The 17,849-nt window shown below is 55.2% G+C and overlaps 1 protein-coding gene across 2 annotated transcripts in view; it reads right to left on the bottom strand.

Annotated features, from left to right (window-relative positions):
- Positions 1-1,119: 1,119 nt before the first annotated feature.
- The window catches only part of TTYH3 (tweety family member 3), a 31,807-nt gene continuing 15,077 nt past the window's right edge, over positions 1,120-17,849 (bottom strand). Inside the window, exons 3-14 of one of the 2 annotated variants that reach the window (XM_003795446.3) lie at positions 17,718-17,829; positions 17,328-17,548; positions 16,964-17,059; positions 15,409-15,481; positions 15,058-15,133; positions 13,115-13,170; positions 12,437-12,529; positions 9,233-9,325; positions 8,892-9,028; positions 7,137-7,310; positions 6,569-6,644; positions 1,120-4,152 (exon numbers count right to left, since the gene is read on the bottom strand). In XM_003795446.3, the coding sequence (XP_003795494.1) occupies positions 4,078-4,152; positions 6,569-6,644; positions 7,137-7,310; positions 8,892-9,028; positions 9,233-9,325; positions 12,437-12,529; positions 13,115-13,170; positions 15,058-15,133; positions 15,409-15,481; positions 16,964-17,059; positions 17,328-17,548; positions 17,718-17,829 (1,282 nt within the window). In that variant the 3' untranslated portion in view covers positions 1,120-4,077. Of the gene's footprint in view, positions 4,153-6,568; positions 6,645-7,136; positions 7,311-8,891; positions 9,326-12,436; positions 12,530-13,114; positions 13,171-15,057; positions 15,134-15,408; positions 15,482-16,963; positions 17,060-17,327; positions 17,549-17,717; positions 17,830-17,849 lie in introns of both variants that reach the window. The other variant, XM_012808721.2, reaches the window with a different exon arrangement.

Below are 17,849 nucleotides of genomic sequence, written 5' to 3'. Positions count from 1 at the left end.
CATTTTTTGGTTGCAGCCATCATTGTTGTTTGGCGGGCCCGGGCTGGGGATTCGAACCCGCCACCTTAGGTATATGTGGCTGGCACCTTAGCCGCCTGAGCCACAGGCGCCGAGCCTCTCATGTACTTGAGGCAGAGTTCTTTGTCCTTCTATCCCTGGCTATGCCCCAGCACCTAAAACAGTGCCTGGACTTAAAATATCCACTGAGTACATGAATGAGTGGTATGCCATCCCAAGAGAAACCAGGATGTCTCTGATACAGTCACAGGGACTGAGGTCTGCGAGGTGTAGGATGTGCCTGGGCTTTTCCCCTAACTTAGCTTTTCCCTCTCACTCCAAGCCTGGGGCACTCTTGCCTTTTTGGGCTCCTGCGTCTAAATGTAACCACCATATCCTGAAAGCCCCAATCCTCGGCAGCTCAGCAGCCCTCTTAGAGCTTACCTGTCCTGGGTCCCTTCCCAGAACAGCCAGTTAGATCAAACACCACTGGCCGAAGCTACCGGTGTGCAATGGGGGAAGGAGAGAGAAGTTCCACCCAACCACCTGCCCCCGACCCAGGTGCTCATGTGTGTCCGGAAAGCTGGGAACCACAGAGTCTGGCAGCTTCTGCTGGGCCTGGCAGATCCTTTGCTTATCTGTGTTCTGGGCCTGTGCTAGGCCTGGGAGACAAATGCCTTGCTGGCCCAGAAGGGCCTCTCCTAACTTCAGATGTGATAGGGGCTTGCTGTGAGGTGGATAGGTTAGTCACAGGGTGGCTTCACCTCCCTGATTCTGAGCTCATCCCTCCCCCAGGGTGGGCCCTGATAGGCCTCCAGGATGGACACTGTAGGGACCTCCCACCCTGGTGTGGGTCTGGAAGGAAGAAAGGGAGTAGCCACTGTAGGGGCTCTACACACACTTGGCTGGGGACCACAGTTGACCCAACCTGTACGATCAGACCACAGGGCACAACTTTCACCCTGATGGCCAGGTGGATTGATACTCCTGTCCCCAAATGCTGGGTTAAACACTCTGCAGAGAAGGCCCCGGCCCAGCCCATGAAGTCCCACCCCACTCAGAGCCACGACTCCACAGATGCTTCTAGGCAGGAGCCAGGACAGCTCAGGAAAAGGGCCCCATTTTTTAAAATTTGTTTATTTTAAAACATGAAACCCAAGCTGAATAGAAACCACAGAAATTACATTGACGAGATTTTTAGTATTTGCCAAGAAAAAGCCCCCAAAGAAATAAAAATCAACCCCCAAACCCAGTTCTAAAAAACAAAAACACAGCGACAGTACGTACAGCCATGGACCTACAGAGGCTGGAGGGGAAAATGCAAAAATGGTTCAGGCCTCAGTTGTCTGCTCCAATTCAAGTCCGCTGGGTGGGGGGAGGTCAGATGTCAGGTTGGGGAGGAGGAATGGGGGCGGTGGGAACTTTAACAAGATATATATATATATATGTAACAAATAGGAAGTAGTGCTGCATACAACCATCACAGCCAGCTAAACCAAAAGATCCCCACAGAAGGCCCCATTCCCTGCCTGTCCCAGCAGCCAAGTGAACACCCCTTGGGGCTGGGTGAGCTGGTCTGTGGGCAGGAGGGTGATGCCTGGAACTAGGATTGCATAGTGAGATGGGGAGGGGGGTGCAGCAGGGAGAGGGTGGTGGGCATGTCCCCCCCACCCAGACCTGCCAGGGCAGGAGAGTGGGCACCCTCAGAGCCCTACTCCACATTGCAGAGTATATGGACATGAGGCCCACTGGTGTAGGGTGAGCATGGATGCTGGCCATGGGCAGCTGGCCCTGGCCTGATGCCCCCAGTGGGTGTTGAGAGATCACAGGGATAGGGCATTTAGGGGGGACATGGTACTAACAACAAAATAAAACCATTGGCAGGAACCACTCCCCTCCACTACTGAGGTGGGGTTTGAACCCCTTTTGATTTTCCCTTTTCCTGTCTTCAACCTCGGTGAGTAAAATCACAGACGGGGCACGCACGCACGCACGCACATGACAGTCAAGAGTCCCAAGACAGCACAGGGGTTCACAGCCACATCCGGGCAGTGCCCACCTCTCATGCTATTTACATTCACCTTGTGGGCAGCCTCGCCGCCCAGGGCAGCATTTGTGCTTCTGAGTAGTCACAAGGCGCATGGCAGGCACCCAGGTGGGGATGCCAGGGCCTCCCTCACGACCCACAGCCACCCATTCCCATGGCATGGTTGAGCCCAGAGGAAAGGCTGAGCAGTGGGCTGTGGCCCCATGGGCTCAGAATGACAGCCAGGCAGAGCCTGGAGCAGAGTCCCCTTCATTGAGGTTTGGTCATGCCCAGTGGGCCTCAGATGCCCAGGACTGACTCCTCTCCCCACCCTGTCCCCATTCTCCCTTTTGGTCCCAGACACCAGCACAATGAAAGGGGGTCATGGAGGAAGGGCAGGACTGGCCCAGGGAAGGGATGAGGACATTTCTGGTACAGGGAGCTGCCCTGCTGCTTGGAAAGGAAGAACCATGTGTCTGTAAACTGCTGGGGCTGCCTGCCCACCTTCCCCTGTGGGGCCCGGGCCTGGACTCCTGCATGTGGCTATCCAGTGGCCCTTTGGCTGCCCCTGGCCTTTGTACATGCATTGAGCCTCACTGGCTGGCTGGGCCCGGCTGGGGCTGGAAGAGGCAGAACTTCCCTATCCTGAATTATGGGGTGGTTCTACCCTCCATGGCAGTAAGCAAACATCATACACTAAAGCCAAAAGCACCTTAGGGAAGCCTTGTTCCCACTTCACAGGGAGGGAGATTGAGGCCACAGTGACCTCAGTCCACAGCCCTTGGGATATCTCCAAGTACACAGTCCTCCCGGTACAGCAGCTGCTTAGGGAGGGATCGCTAGGCCCTTTGGGCCACCTGTTGGACTAGGGCCCCATCCCAGCAGCACCCATCGAAGAAACAGCTACTCCAGCCCCAGCTCCCAGCCAGCTGTCCTCGGCCTTGGTTCTAGCCTGGACTTGGGGTCAACTTGCTGGCTCTCAGCTAGGGGTGTCCATGGAGCTGGGAGTGAGGTTAGTGGTTAGTCCCAGGAAGGTGGCAGGGGCTAAGGGCACATTCACAGCTAGCTTGGGCCTAACCCCTGAGGCCAGGCTCTAGGAACTCTGCACCTGGCATGGATGGAAACAGAACCAAGGGAGGGAAGGGGGCCGGTGGTCCCCTTGGCCCATAGCCTGGCCTGCCCTAGAGATGACAAATGTGGTTAGTGCAAAAAGGAACCAGATAAAGCTGCCCAGTCTTTGGAGTTGGGAAAGGGGGGTTTGGCACCAAGAAGGAGGCCAGCACTGGGAGGCGGGAGGGTAGCCTGGGCCACAAATGGCCCCTGCTGTCCGTGGAGGGCTGGTGCCTCCATTGAGCAGGTGCTGAAGGAGAGAGATGGGCAGGAGGCAGAGAGCCCTGTGAGGCTTCCAGCAACTGGCAGGAGAGGTGAGCTGTGGTCAGCTGGGCCACACAGGCAAGGAGGGTGGCACAGACACTGCAGAGAAATGGGTGTTGGGGTGCTGAGAGAAGGTCTATGGTATGGGGATGAGCAGGTGGTGCATGCCCTGTCTCCCAGCGGCCAGTGGACGCCCAGCATAGGGGACTCCTGCCATTCCTGTGAACTAAGAAGGGGTCCACAGAAACACCAGGGCACGTGGTGTCAAGAGCTGTGGGAGAAAAGGGCCCAGCAAGGACAGCATAGCCCAGGGTGAGGGCAGAGATGGGACGTAAGAGCGGTGCATCTGCAGAGGGGGCATCACACATCACAGCACAGGCACCTGCCCAGAGTGGGCTTGGTGAATCCAGGGGCAAAGGATGGCTGTGCAGGGCAAGGGTGTTGGCAGCAGCATTCACGTGCGTGACTCAAGTTGGGGGTACAGGCCCAGAGCCCCAGCTTCTCAACTGTACCCCTGCAGAGGGGGGAAAGGAGGAGACAAGCAGCCTGCAGATGCATCTGTCCGAGGTGGGCCTGGCGTGGCATGTGGAGGTCCAGGGATGGCCCTGCATGGAAGCAGCAGTGCTGGCACAGGGAGGGGGCGATTGGCACATGGGGCAAGTGGCTGCCCGGAGCACGGTCTAGTGGCCGCTGCCGCTGGAGTCAGGGCGAGGCTGGCTCGTGGCGAGGTATTTGGCTCTCATGCTGGAGGTGTACTGGAGGAAGACAGGGGACGTGCTGGTCAGAGGGCCCCAGGCATGGCCAGGGCCTCCTTAGCTGAGCCTGGCTCCAGGGAGTCAGAAGCCAACCCAGGAGTAAAATGTGACAGTATATGGCCTGGCTGATAGAGTTCCTATCAGGAGGGGGCTCTGGGAAGGCCAGCTGGGGCTGAGGGAGGTAGCAGCACAAAGCTTGCCACCTCCCCAGGTTCCGGGCAGGGGCCTAGCCTTTTCGTTGATCAGAGGGGTGCATCTGCCTCCCATACCACATTGCTGGCATTTGTGCTCTGGGCCAGGCAGAGCTTTGCCACTTCCCCAGCCAGAGCTCAAGGGCCTCACTGCATCCTATGCCAGGACCCAAAGGCCACTCACAGGCCACCCATTGTGCTGGGCAAGGTCGACCTGAAGCCAGGCCCCAGGCCCTAGGGGCCAAGGCCACAGGAGTAGGGAGGCCCCAGACCAAGGGTATCCTGGGCTGCCCTTCCCGGCTGCTCTGCCCCATCATTCCCAGGAGAAAGCTCCAGAAGCCATATAGGCACCCCAGCTGGAGTGATGCTACCACCCCACTCTTGGGGACCCAGGATCAGACCCAGGGACACAGGTGAATAGAGGGGGGAAGCCCCATCCATCTGGCTCTGTACATGGCTGCACATCTGACCACCCTCATCCAACCTCAAGCAGTGCACATGTGTGTCAAATGCGTGCATGTATGTACATGTGGGTATATGCTTGCAGAACACCACATGTGGATAAGGCATGTGCTCAGGTCCACAATGCCCATGGGGAGCAAAGGCCAAGGCCTGTGCCAAGGGTATGGGGTATGAGCAGGCCCCCAAAAGTGGGCTCTAGAACCCCAGGGGCAGGCCCATCCCCAGTCCTTGGACCCCCAGGGATGATGCTCCCTGGGCCTTTGAGAGCCCTCCTGGGACACGGGTGCGAGCAACCTGCCAGGTGGCCATGAGGAGCGGCAGAGGAGGAACAGCAGCCCTAGGAGCCATGTCATTCCAGGGACATGCAGCAGGGTGGGGACACGGGGTGGGGAGGGGCCAACATAGGCTACACCTCAAGGGCCAGGCCTGCCGGCCACACACCCAGGGGCCGAGCTCCACTCTGCCTCAAGCCCAGGAGACATAGGGTCTAGGTGGGTGGTTTCCTCACTGGGAGGTGACAAGAGAACCTGGGACTACCTGCAGCTGGCAGCAGGGTCTGGAGAGGGCTCGTGCCTCTGCTGTGAGGCTGGCCTTAGAGGTCTATGGCTGGGCTATGCTGCCCAGACCCAGCCCAATGGGCGGGAGCAGGACAGATGGAGCCAGAGTCCAGTGCCAGCAGGAGGGTGGCAATGAGTGCAGGGCAGAGGCGCAGGCGGGCAGCCGTGCGGGGTGGGGGACCCGATGGGTCAGTACCTGTCACTCTGAGGGCACAGCTACCACAGCGTTCGGGCACTGTCCATGGGCTTAAACTGCCAGCCCCCGTGGCTGCCAGAGTCCAGGGCAGCTAGATAGCGCTAGGAGGGCCCAGGGTGGGTGGGGTGCAGGAGAGAGAGAGAGATGGTGGCCTCAATACCAGGGTGTGGGACCCAGCTGGAGCAGGCCGTAGGGACATACGATGAAGAGGATAAGAGTGACTGAGAGTGATGTGGGGGCCTCGTGGCTGCACAGACCTTGGTCCTAGGCAACTCAAGCACTGCTCTGTGCCTACAGATCTTATAGGTGGTGGCCACTTAGCTGGTATTCCAGAAGTAAGACAGCCTTTGGCCTCTGGTCCTACCCTTGGGGCCTAGCCCTCTTTCCCCAGGAAGCTGCCAGTCCCTGGCCTCTCCACAACCTCCTTCTCTTTGGTGCCAAAACTGCTGGACCTGCTCTTGTCTGTGACTCACTCTCAAAGTTAGAGAGGACCCCAGGCCTAGTATAGCGCTATCTGGATTCCAGAGGATACTCCGAAGAATCTGAGTCAAGGGAAGAAGAGGAAAGGAAACTGGGCCCAGGCTACTGGGAGTGGGGTTTGGGGGAGGTCCTGTTACAGTCCAGAGGCCCAGTGGGGTGGGAAGAGAAAGATGCCAGGGCCCCACCCAGGAGAGCCAAGAGAGCTATCCACTCATTCCCCTTCCCTAAAACAGAGTTTAAGAGCTGACCCCATTGGGAAGCTGGCCTACAAGGCTATACACTCTGGCCTTAGGGTGCCTGAAGGCCAGCCAGGACAGTAAGTGGGCCAACCCAGCTCCATCCTCTCAGGCCAGGCACCCTGTGAGAGTCCCCAGCTGGGGACAACCCTCTTGGTTCCCAGTGCTATAGGCTCATAGCTGCCCCCAGAGCTCATACTGCCCATGCGAGTTGCACCAGACCACCACATCAGTGGCACAACAGATCCCCTCTGGGGCCAAGGACCCCACCCACCCTCTTGCCCCAACACTTACTGAGGGTGGCGGGGACTCACGCCCAATGAGTGGGGTGTTTTCACAGCGGGGATTCTGGAAATTGGCGTTCTGGCTCCTGAGGCAAGAAAAGTGGTTGTGAGTTAACCACTGGTCACAGTGGTCTCAGTTCTGGGTCAAGAGGGCCCATCTCAGAGCCAAGCAGAGCCCGTGCCTATCCAGCTCTGCCTGGCACCCTGTCTTTGACCCTGACCTCCACAGGTATGGGCACATGTTCTCATTAGGGGCTCTGTGAAGCTGGCACCATAACAAAGAGCTCAGGGTGGCCCCCAGGTACCCACTTGCCCTGGCCAGGGCCCAGCACATACCCAGGCCCCAGGATCCTTGGCCATAGCATCCTTGTGCCCTAAACAGGGAACCTCCATCTGACCATGTGGCCTCTCTCTAGTTCCTTGACCAGGTTTATCTGGGAACAAGAGGCATGCAAGGGCAGGTGATCCAGCCACTGCAGTCCCACTGGCTACCCCCAGTAAGTGTGGGTACCTACCCCAGGGCTGTGGCTCTGCCTGTCCCCACCTGGGCTGAACTTGACCTATTCCCCAGAACTCACATGTACTCAGTAACCGGGGCGTTGCTGACGGTGTGGGCCGCAGCTGGGATGCTGGTCTCGCTGCCATAGCTACTGCCGCAGCTATATAGGCTGGGCATATGGACACGGTATAGGCTGTCATGGGCCTGCCTTGGCCCTGGAGCAGCCTCCTCCTCCCCATCCTCATCAGGTCCTCTGCAAAAAGGGACATCCAGAACAGGGTCAGGCTCCAGCCAGAGGGAGCCAGCCATAAGACCTGCAATGGTCAACTCTGGTGCAGACGCTACTGGTTCCAGCCACACTATGGGACAGGTCCCATGGCTCTATGAGGTCACCTGAGTGCCAGGATCTGTTCTACAGCCCGCACATGCCCATACTGTCTGCTTATTAAAGAAAGGGCACAGGGGCCCTCCCAAGGGAACACAGGAGGCTGGAACCTGGAGGCTGCAATACTCTCCTTTGCCCCGCAGGGACCATGTGTACCTTGAGTGGCCTGAGCTGGTTTTCTCAACCCTGCTGTAGTATGGCTTCCTGTCTGCTCCTAACAGGCTGCTGCAGGGCGGAATGAGGGAGCAGTGGGCCAGCCCTCTGCCAGTCTGGAGCCCTCCATACCCAGCATGGGCCTAGATAGGATGCAGGGCTGGGCTCATGGTAGCTGGGCTCATGGTAGTTAGGACAGCGGTTGCTGGTGGGTGTGCAGTGACTACCAGTCAAACCTAGGGTGGGGCCCTCATATGTAGCTCACTCAACCCTCAAGGTGTGTTTTTTAAAACTCCTTTATCACAGTCAGGGAAATTGAGGGCTAGGGTGGTAATGAGATTTACCCAAGGTCAAACAATAAGCAAGAATAGGGTCACAATCTGAACCTAGCCATGTGGTTCCAAGACTGTGTTCCATAGCTACTCCTATCAGCCATCTTCATTCCCACTGCCACCATCACCACCACTGCCCTCATCAGCAACTTTATTGCCACCATCACCATCATCACCACCATTACATCATCATCATCATCATCACTATCACATCACGATATCATTTCCACCATCACCATTACCTCCATCACTATCATCACCAAATCACCATCACCACTACCATCATCACCATTATGACCGTCTCTTTATCACCACTATTGCCACAACTGCTACCATATCCACCATAGGGGAAATAACAGACTAGAAATCCAGACAAAGGGAAGAAATCTGAGCTGAGCTACTTGCCATCCAAGCTGGGCCACCAAGAAACAGCTCTGGGCGAGAGGGAAGATGGAGGGCCTGAAAGGTGACCTTTAGAGGCTCCAGCAAAGGAAAGAGATTGACACTCCCAGACACCATTGAACCCAGTACTAAATGGGGAGACAGAGGCAGGGGCCACTCAGACCCCTACTTCAAAGCTAAGCACATGGCAGCTCCTAGGAGGCTGGCTTCTATCCTCGCCACCTCTTGCAGGAGCTGAGTCTGCATAGCTGGCCAGCTGCCTTCCCAGCCAGGGTTGGGGGGCACAGAGCCAGCCTTGGGGGAGAAGACCCCAGTCCCCACTGCCTGCCCTGGACTTGCATGACCCAGGCCAGGAGCTCCTCCAGGCTATTTTCCTTCTGTGAAATGGGGATACTCGCACCTGGTTGCTGGTGGCCTCGGAGATGCTGCAGAGGGTCAAGAGGGGAGGAGGCATTTGTCCCTCACCTCTAGGGACTGGGACATGTGTGTTTAGAAGGGCATGCTTGTTAAGATATCCTGCATGTGGTGTGGCCTAGCTCCAGCACATCTCTGAGTCCCTCACCTCTTCTGCTGCCAGGTGTGTGGAACACTGCAGACGATGGAGCTGAACATGAGGGCAGTGACAAAGGAGAAGAGGGCCAGGTAGATGAGGCCCTCAACGCCGTCGTAGCAGAAGCCTGTCAGCGCCTGCACGTAGTCCTGAGGTTGGGTGGGGATAAGATGGCAAGACCCAGAGATAGGAGAGGTGGGGACAGGCAGTGTGAGGCCCTCAACCCAGCAGCAGAGGCCTGGACCACCCCCACATGAGGCTGGGCAGAGGACCCACTGTCTGTCCTCCTGAATGGCTGCTCCCTGCCCCTTACCCCCGCTGCAATGCCTCTGCCCCAGGCAGCAGCGTCTCACCAGATGCAGGCTGCGGCAGTCCACCAAGGCGGTGAGGTGCTGCAGGTTCACCTCTGTGCCATTCAGTACCTCCTGGACACGGAGCAGGGGGTCCTGGGACACATGCACCAGAGGAAGTCAAAACTTACTTGGAACTTATTTTGGGTCTCAAGCCAGCCACACCTCCTCAAGAGCCCCCCAGATCTCACTCCATCACCTGTCACTGAGAATATCCTCAACCCCAGTGGTCTTGGGGAAAGCCCTGAGGACCCCAGGCCTTCAGAAATGGGGACTCTAGAGTATGCCTTGGATTCACAGGGCCTACCAAGGACATGAGGACCCACAGATGCCTATTCAGTGTGGTCACCACCTCATAAAAATAGAGTTGTAAATGGAAAAACAGCAAAGCACATGAATGTTTACTGATGCAGACTTGTTCTGGCTTTAGAAATGATATTTTAGACCAGGCTCCCAGCTCACACCTGTAATCCTAGCACTCTGGAAGGCCAGTGTGGGTGGACTGCCTGAGGTCAGGAGTTTGAGACCAGCCTGAGCAAGAGCAAGACCCCTTTTTTACTAAAAACATAAAAACTAGTGGCACATAGGCTTAGCTACTCGGGAGGCTAAGGCAAGAGGATAGCTTGAGCCCAAGAGTCTAAGGTTGCTGGGAACTAAGATGGCCCGGCACTCTAACTAGAGGCGAAAGAGTGACAAGGGAAAATTCTCAAGATATAGTAAGTGACAAAACAGTACACAAACTCTCCGCGCAGAGTGACCCCGATTCTGCTGTGCATCCATGTGCATGTGTACGTATGCACAGACACCTCCAGCTCTATCTCATGCAAGGAGAAATAAAGGCACACTTATAGATCAATAATGGTTCCTCTAGACCAGCTATTAGAGATCCTAAGGTCCTTCTATAATCCTAAAATGGCTTTGAGGATAATAGAACCTACCATTATGGGTTGATAGGTGTCCCTCAAAATACATGTGCTAAACCCTAACTCCCCAGTATCTCTGAGTGGGACTATATTTGGAAATAGGGCCTATAAAGAGATGATTAAGTTAAAATGAGATGTTTAGGGCAGCCCCAATTCCAGGTGACTGGTGTCCTTATAAGGAGAAGAGATTAGGGCAAGACCACAAAGAGGACCATCAAGGGAAGACCCTGGGAGAAGAGGCTGTCAACAAGCCAGGGAGTGAGTCCTTGAAGGAAGCCAGACTTGCCCATATTTGACCTGAGACTTCTAGCCTCCAGAACTGTGAGGATTAAATGTTTGCTGCTCCAGCTTCTGGGTCTGTGGGGTGCTAACTGATATACCTATCTACCCACACAATTGCAAAGAAGTCAAGAGAATGTCTTGACTATAACCAAAATAAAAGTAACCTTAAAGTAGTATGTGTTTGTGCATGTGTGTTTGAATTTTGTGAAGAGTTTCTTAGAGAAGGGCCTGCTGCTCCCACGTGGAATCTGAGCACCACCATCATGCCCATGACACATGCTTCCCTCTTGTCCTCAGTGCTGGAGTAGGGGACGAGGCCAGGTTCCTCACAAGTAACCTGTGGACTAATACCTCCAAGGAGATTTGGAATTTTGTCTGGAGTATAGCAATATGTATTTTATTTTAGAGACAGGACTTCACTCTGTTGCCCAAGCTGGAGTGCAGTGGCATTATCATAGCTCACTGCAGCCTGGAATTCCTGGGCTCAAGCCATGCTCCTGCCTCAGCCTCCCAAGTAGCTGGGACTACAGGCATGTACCACCACAATGCCTGGCTAGTTTTTCTATTTTTAGTAGAGACAGAGTCTTGCTCTTGCTCAGGCTGATCTTGAACTCCTGAACTCAAGCAATCCTCCTGACTCGGCCTCCCAGAATGCTATGTTTACAAGTATGAACCACCACACCTAAAATACCAGTCAATGGTATTTTAATAAAAATATAGGGTCCAGAACAGTCTAGGGGTAGGGGAGATGGGAGGGAAAGTAATCCTCTCAAATTTCCAGAATGCCCCCAAGGGTGTGCACCTAACCCTGAAAATTAACCTTATTTTGTTCTTTTATCTGTTTTCATTTTCTCCAATTTTATTTATTTATTTATTTATTTAGAGACAGAGTCTTACTATGTCACCCTTGGTAGAGTGCCGTGGCGTTACAGCTCATAGCAACCTCCAACTCTTGGGCTTAAGTGATTCTCCTGCCTCAGTCTCCCAAGTAGCTGGGAATACAGGTACCCGCCACAATGCCCAGCTATTTTTTTGTTGCAGTTGTCATTGTTTAGCAGGCCCAGGCTAGGCTCGAACCTGCTAGCCTCGTTGTATGTGGCTGGCGCTATAACCGCTGTGCTACAGGTGCTGAGCCAATTTTTAAATACAGTTTGCATCACTTTAAAAATAAAAACCAAAACTATTATTATTACTATTTAGAGACAGGGTCTCTGTTGCCCAGGCTGGGGTGCAGTGGTACAATCATAGCATTGAGCCTCCAACTTCTGAAGTGATCCTCCTGGCTTAGCCTTCTGAGTAGCTGAACTATAGGTGTGAGCCACCAAGCCAGCCAAGTTTTTAAAAAATTTTTAAAGGATGGGGTTTTGCTATGTTGCCCAGGTTGGTCTCTAACTGCTGAGCTCAAGTACTCCTCTGTCTTAGCCTCCCAAACTGTTGAGATTACAGGTGTAAGCCACCATGGCCAACCAACAAAATTATTCTGAAAAAAAAAAAGCTACCTAAAACCTTTGGGAAAAGGACTGAAGAGGGGAAGGAAGGAAAGAGAAAAGAGGCCTCTATGTGGAAAGGGTGGGAAGAAAACAGGGATTACTCCCAACGTTAATACCAGATCCCTATCAGGCCAGTCCCACTGTCTTTCCCAAATTTGCCCTGAGCTATTTGCTTGAGACAGAGTCTCACTTTGCTGCCCTTGGTAGAGTGCCATGGTGTCATGGCTCACAGCAACCTCAAACTCTTGGGCTTAAGAGATCCCCTTGCCTCAGCCGCCCAAGTAACTGCGACTACAGGCACCTGCCACAATGCCCGAGATGGGAGTCTCGCTCTGGTTCAGGCTGGTCTTAAACTCATGGGCTCAGGCGATCTACCTGCCTCAGCTTCCCAGAGTGTTAGGATCACAGGCGTGAGCCACTGTGCCTAGCCCCTGAGCTGTGTTTGTACCCCCAAATTCCTTTCATGCTGTGAAAAGAGAATCCCTGCCCTCCCCTTCCCTGCATGTCCTTACCTTGGTGGCTGGATGTTCCTGGGAGACGCTCCTCAGGAGCTCAGACACAATGTCCTGCATCTCCACCAGTGCTTTGTGGCTGCCCGACAGCTTCTGCTCCATGGACAGGCAGCTGATGGCAGCAGGGCCAGGGCCAGTCTGCCTCTCCCTCCCCCAGATTCCCCACATGGCAACCCACAAGGCCACCAGGGCCTTCCCTAGCTTTTGCTGCTGACACACCCACAGGCAACAGATTCCTGAGGTGGCAACAAGAATCATGCACCCGCTCCACAGAGCAAAACACAGCAGCTTCAAGGCAGGTGAACAGTCTCCAGGGCCTGGAGGGCCCAGCACTCACAGAGCCATGACCGGCAGCTGGTGCCACAGACCCCACAGCTTTCCCTGCAGGACACCTCAACAGATGTCACTCTGCAGAGGCAACCCTGGGACCCTTACCACCCCATGAAGGGCAATTCAAAGAATGAAAGGAGTCCCAGGGATGGAGGTGAATTAGCCAGGTCACTCCAAAAAGCTTGTGCCCAGGGCCCAGGATGGTAATCCCAGAACAGCATCCACCCAGTTATCTCCCACAGCACCCAGAGTTCCCTGGGCCTTTCTTATATAGTAACCAGGTACTTCAGGCTCTCCCTGCACACTCTGGCTTCTGGCCCGGCCCCCCAGTAACAGTCATGCTCTCACCTGCTGGAAGGGGTTGGCAGCTCGAGGTGAACAGGCCAGGTAGTACTGCAGGATTTCTGTGGAGAGAGGATACAGCAGCTGAGCACAGACAGTTGACTGCATATGTATGACCCCATGGGTGTTATGTGTGTGTATCTGTATGCATGTGTGCATTCATTCACACTCCTGCATTTGTCTGCATGTGTATCTGCATGTATGTCTGCACCTGCACTTGGCACTGGGGTCTGGGCTCCCATACAATCTCAGTGAGCTCAAGGTCCTCAAGCACTTGCCCCTTGTCAAGGTTCCACCTTCTAAACTCTCTGTAAGGTTAGTTTCTTCCAATTGCAAAAGGATGTTAAAGATAAAAGAACATTTTAAAAGTTGAAAAAATAATCAAAGTACTCAGAAACATAAGACAGTACCAGTCTTCACTTTATACCTGTAAAATGGAGCCAATATAGCTGGCTTTATGGCCTTTTGCAAGGGGCTGTCTGGCCTGCGGGCTGGAGTTCACACTCACACATGTGTCTATGTGTACATGTGATCATGTGTGTGGGCGTGCACACTCAGTTGAGCACAGTAGGGGCTGTTTGTGCTTGCCAAGGTCTCAAGAACCTGGAGCACTGGCTTGGCACCTGTGGCTCAAGTGGCTAAGGCGCCAGCCACGTACACCCAAGGTGGCGGGATCGAATCCAGCCCGGGCCTGCCAAACAACAATGACGGCTGCAACCAAAAAATAGCTGGACATTGTGGCGGGTGCCTGTGGTCCCAGCTACTTGGGAGGCTAAGGCAGGAGACTCGCTTGAGCCCAGGAGTTAGAGGTTGCTGTGAGCTGTGATACCAGGGTACTCTACTCAGGGGAACAGCTTGAGGCTCCTGTCTCAAGAAAAAAAAAAGAACCTGGAGCAGTGAGGACCTGCTGATGGCATCAGGACTGAGGGTGGGGTGAGGCAGTAGTCACTAGCCCTGCAAGCCCCCAGTGGTGTGGGCCCACTCCTTCCCACCCTACCCAAGGGCAAGGTGAGAGGTATTTCAGGGTGTAGAGGAAATGGCACCTTCCACAAAATGAGCTGTGAAACCAGCCCACAAGCTAATCCTGTGGCTTTGTTGGATTAAGGGTGACAGGATGGTCCTGACAGGGATGGGATTTTCCAGGCCATCCAGTCTCCCCCAGGGGCAGCCCCTCTATTTTCTATTATAGAACATGTGACACTTCCATAACAGGGCCCAACAAGCAGAACAGTGTACAGCCTGACCACACCCTGACCTCCAGATTCCCATGTCCCGCCTCTAATATCTAAAATGACTTGCAAACCTGGCCAAACCTTTGGACCCCACCCCCTACCCCAGGCCTGTTCCCTATACCCAACCCAACTCATGGCCCTGCAACAAGGAGCCGTCCAGGCCAGAGCCTCAGCTCCTCCATACCCCCTACACCCACTCATTGAGAAGTCCCTGAGGCCCGCCTTCAAAGCCCAGCCTTGTGTACTTTCTGCCCCTTGTATTCAAGCCCTGTCTCCACTCTCCTGCCTCATCCCCTGGTGACCCCAGCAGTCTGAAGAAGCTTTTAACGAGACCTCCAATGGTGCATCCTGTCTCTCCCCCACTTTCCTTCCTTCTGTGGACCTCCAGAATAAAGCTCATGGAGCTTTTGTGACATGGCCCTATGGCCTCCCCCTGCCCCTTGCCCTACTGGTCTATCTTCTGCTCAGTAACTCATTACATGTTTCTGCCTCAGGGCCTCTTGACAAGATGTAGCCTCCTTTGGCTCAACTTTGATGCCACCTATTTAGCAGGCCTCCCTTGACCAGGCTACTTGGTCCTCTGCCCCCATCACTGGGCTCACAAGGCCCCTGTACATAGTCATTCAGGAGCCTCCCACAACCTCTCCCCAAGTGCAGAGGTCCCTCTGCCTCAGCCATTTGCCCTCCCAGTTCCACCCAACCCTGCTGCAGACTCACCCCCACTGAGCACTGAATGCTCTTCCACCATCTTGGTCACATAAGTGTTGGGGTCCACACAGAAGTCGCTGGAGCCCTAGGGAGGTACAAGCAGGAGTGACCAACCTTGGCTTCAAAGGGAAGCTGCTTCTACCCTAAGTCCTTAGGGGTAGAACCTGGCCTCTGGGATCTGCTTTCAGCTCCGAAGGGTGGAATATGATTTGGGGGCCCGGGATGTGCTATGAGCCCAAGGATGTGCTAAGAGCCCAGGATAGGTTCCCACCACTCTCAAGACACAGTGACCTGGGGGAACTAGGGAGGTAAATGCCCAAGCCCAACAGATGGGGCTCACTGGTCTTTTCTGCCACTTACCACAGACACAGCCAGCTCCAAGCCTAGTGAGCCCCAGCTGATGACCAGAGCCAGGACACCCAGCAGGCAGACCCTTGGAACAAAGAGAGCTAGTCAGCAGCCCGTATGCTGGGAGTTGGGGACATGTTACCCTCAGGCTGCAGCCCAGAAGGCAGGTCCCAGGGCACATTTAGAAGTCTAGCCCATACTGGCTTCAGCCAGAGCTGCCTAAAGCCCAAGCCCAAACAAATGTCCATCCTGGCTAAGGTAGACTGACTGGGCTAGGGGCAGGGAAGGTGGGCCTTCACTCTTTGGGAAGGCCAGGTGGCACTCTGTTCCCCCGGCCCTTTTCCTCTATTTTCACTCTGAACCCTGCAGCCTGCTGTCCACATAGTGGCCTGAGGGGTATGCTAACCTCAGCCATAGCAGGCCCTCCTTTGTCCAAACCCTGCAGGGGCACTGCCTCACTCAGAACACTGGGTAGGGCTCTTGCTATAACAGCAAGCTCTTACTGGCTTGAGGCCTGAGCTCACCTACTTCCTCCGTCCCTCTGCAGCTTGTGCATACCCCACTGTGGGCCTGCACACTGGCCATCAAACATACTTCCTCATGTGTGCAGCTTGTGCATACCCCACTGTGGGCCTGCACACTGGCCATCAAACATACTTCCTCATGTGACCCTGGCTCTTGGTCACATAGGTATTGATCATAAGAGGGGTGACCAAGCTGGGCCTCAAAGGGAAGCTGCTCCCATCCTGGGTCCTCAAGGCTAGAACCTGGACTTCGGCATCTGCTTTCAGCTCAGGAGGGTAGATTTGGGGGCAAGGATGTGCTCAATGTCTCTTCTCCTAGATCTCCTTGGGCAGACCCTGCCGCCTACACTCCCTCTCACCCTACTCTATTTTGCTCCAGGGTACTATCACCTCTATCACATGTTTCTAGCGAAATATGGCATGTTTCACTCATTCATCTCCTTCAAACCTGCAAGTGCCACAGAGGTGGGGCCAGACAGTTCTCTCATCTCTCCCAGAGCTGATGCAGGGAGGAGCCAGGAAATGACCTGCAACTGTGTAGTGAGGGACAGTGACCCTTTGCACAAACTGTCACTCCATCTTCCAGACAAGGAGACAGAGGTTTAGCACTCATGAACCACCTGCCCAAGGTCACCAGCCTGGGGTGGGGGGCCAGAATAAAAAGGTCCCAGCCTGATCTCTTGGTATCCCCAAGCACTGGGGGACCTGGGCAGGGGGCTTCAGGTCTCTGGGCTGCAAGTACCACAGGTGTAGACTCTTTCAGGAGAGGAGCACAGCAGGAAGCTAAGACCAGGATGAGGGCAAGCATGCCTAGGACATTGGCCACAGGGGCACAAGCCATGGGCACTAGGGAAGCATCTTCAAGCAGGCCCTATGCAGCCCAGCTAGCAAGGATCTTGTTCAGGTCCCACAGCAGCTGGTCTGGCCAGGACCCATAGATGGGAGGCAGAGGACGGGGGTGGGGTGGGGTAGGATAGCACTGTGTGCCTCTCCTGGACCTCCCACTGTGGGCCCACAGGTGGCAACTCCCCACCCAGACTCACCCAACCAGGATGCCCTTGGAGCTGCGGATGAGGCCAACTAGCACCAGGAGGCAGATGATGACGTCGAGCAGCAGCAGGCCCAAGTAGCCCAGCCACCTGCAAGCAACCGTGGGTGTGGGCCAGGGCCCTGCAACATGGGCTAGGGAGATGGGCAGGAGAGCGCTGGTGCCCAGGAGGGGCCCTACAGGTAGTTCTGGGACATGTGGACAATGTCAGTTCTTGTAAGACATCTACTTGGGGACTCCTGTCACTGCCTATAACCTCCAGTGGCCTTCAGTGACCCCACCCATAAAACCTCTGGTATTAAGTGCTCAGAGCAAAACTAGCTCAGGGAAGGTGATGTGTAGCTAATGTGCAGCCGCACCTGTACCAGTCATAGTGGTCCACCTGCTCCGCCAGCACCTCCAGCGACACTGCAGGGTTTCTCCAAAAAGGTATGGCAGCTGCGTAGCCCAAGAGTGTCTCCAGTAGGCCCTGCAGCCGCTGCACGGCCCGCAGGGGCTCTGGTCGCCCTGCCAACTGCCGCTCTAGGCTCTGTATGCTGGGCTCCGCTGTGCGGTTCAGTGCTGCTGCAGTGTCCCACACCTGCCGCCAGAGCCAGAGCGAATCAGGCTGGTGTACACCCCACTCCCCGCGGGTGCCAGCTCCTCCTGAATAGCCCGCACCTGCAGCAGCCCCCACCCGCAGCCTCGCACAGATGCCTAGTCAGGAGCAGGAAGAGTGCTCCCCAGAACCCAATTCTGTGGCCACTTACGCGGTCCTGGACGCCAGCCACCGTGCGGTTGGCGTGACGCAGCGAGTAGGTGGCTCGATGGACGCCATCACTGGTCTCCCCGTTGCCATAGAAGCCCACAGCGATGCCAGCGCTGGGAGGGGGCAGGGCCCG

Source organism: Otolemur garnettii, unplaced genomic scaffold (assembly GCF_000181295.1).
Source record: "Otolemur garnettii isolate 467f Iridium unplaced genomic scaffold, OtoGar3 scaffold00092, whole genome shotgun sequence".
Taxonomy (NCBI): domain Eukaryota; kingdom Metazoa; phylum Chordata; class Mammalia; order Primates; family Galagidae; genus Otolemur; species Otolemur garnettii.
This window is presented reverse-complemented; position numbering and strand designations above follow the sequence as displayed.